This window comes from Triticum dicoccoides, chromosome 1B (assembly GCF_002162155.2).
Source record: "Triticum dicoccoides isolate Atlit2015 ecotype Zavitan chromosome 1B, WEW_v2.0, whole genome shotgun sequence".
NCBI lineage: Eukaryota > Viridiplantae > Streptophyta > Magnoliopsida > Poales > Poaceae > Triticum > Triticum dicoccoides.
The window spans coordinates 688,143,006-688,144,349 of NC_041381.1; the positions used below are offsets into that span (position 1 = coordinate 688,143,006).

At 46.1% G+C, this 1,344-nt stretch overlaps 1 protein-coding gene across 1 annotated transcript; it reads right to left on the bottom strand.

Annotated features, from left to right (window-relative positions):
* Nucleotides 1-127: 127 nt before the first annotated feature.
* On the bottom strand, nt 128-897 carry LOC119349699 (protein RADIALIS-like 3). The gene is made up of 2 exons (XM_037617782.1): nt 560-897; nt 128-480 (listed from the first exon to the last, which is right to left on the bottom strand). Exons 1-2 carry the CDS (start codon nt 826-828, stop codon nt 459-461), a joined length of 291 nt encoding a protein of 96 aa, XP_037473679.1. The 5' UTR covers nt 829-897; the 3' UTR covers nt 128-458.
* Between the last annotated feature and the right edge of the window lie 447 nt (nt 898-1,344).

The following is a 1,344-nucleotide window of genomic DNA, read 5'->3' on the forward strand; positions in this document are numbered from 1 at the left end:
AAAATATGTGATTAAAGTGTGAAACACACCGCAGTTGTTTTGTCTTTGTATTAGTAGTATGTGTGTGTATAACATATTTGCCATTAAGCCATTAACATCAATTTATCTCTCCATTGATATGGACATATGGTTACAATGTGCAGACAATAATATAAGGATAATATTAATATTGTACATTAGATAGATAGGAGATAAGTTAAACCCATGTGAGTAAATCTCACGTACATACTTATAGACCACTAGCCACTAGAGTATTATGAACATGCATGCATCTGCATAATCGGCCGACTTTTCTGCCTGCTAGTGCATGTATGCTTTGACATATGACATGGAGTCATGGACACCATGGACACGCTTATAAGTATTACAAGGTACCCCCCATGCACGCACATGCTTCTTCGTTCAGTCCATCTGTGTAGTGTGTATCATCCCTTGCCCATTACCCGATTACCGCCTAGCTAGATCTTCAAGTGCTTCAATCTGATCACACAAATTACCTGCTTAACTCCAGCTTAAGCCCATGCATACCTGATAAGAAACACAGCGATGGTGGTCGTACCTATCGGCCTCGTAGCTGGCGTTGTGGCCGGGGCCGGGGCATGGGGGGCGGTAGGCGGGGAAGGGCACCTTCCCGGCCTCGATACGGACGATGTCGTGGACGAGTAGCTCGTAGTAGCGCCTGACATCGTCCGCCGACTTTCCACCGCCGACAGCTCGGGCGATGTTGTGCCAGCGGTCGGGTGTGTCCCTGTCGTGCACCGCCAACGCCTGCTCGAACAGCTTGTTCTGCTTCGGCGTCCACCCCGAGCTCATTGACAGAGAAGCCATTGATGTTGCTCGACGTGATACACTAGGATCTTGGCTGCTGGTGAGATAGATGAGGAAGAAGGTGTGAGAACAAGTGCTACTTATAGCAGCCGAGGAGGATTCAGCTTTGTGTGGAGGCGGGGAAGGAGGATGATAATGTGCATACGAGTGGAGGGGGGAAAACTAGAGGAATTTTGAAGCCCGAGAGGAGTGAGGAGGGGGTCCATTGGAGAAAGGAATAAACATTTCTGTCCCCTGGAAGTGGGGGATCTATCTTTCTATCTTTTCGGCCCTTTTGCGTCGTGAATCGCCTTGGCATCCTTCATCACCTTCTCCCTCTCAAAGATTCAAAGAGAAAATGCAAACACATGTGCATCCATACATTCATACATATACAGGTATGCTCTCGTAGTTAAAGTTGAGGCATATGCAGATACCAAAAAGGTTCCCCTTCTATCATTTTGAAAAATATAATGCATGCTTAGTGAATCAAAGCTTTTTGTTACAGCAAATTAAGCAAGTTCTATTTGCTTTGAA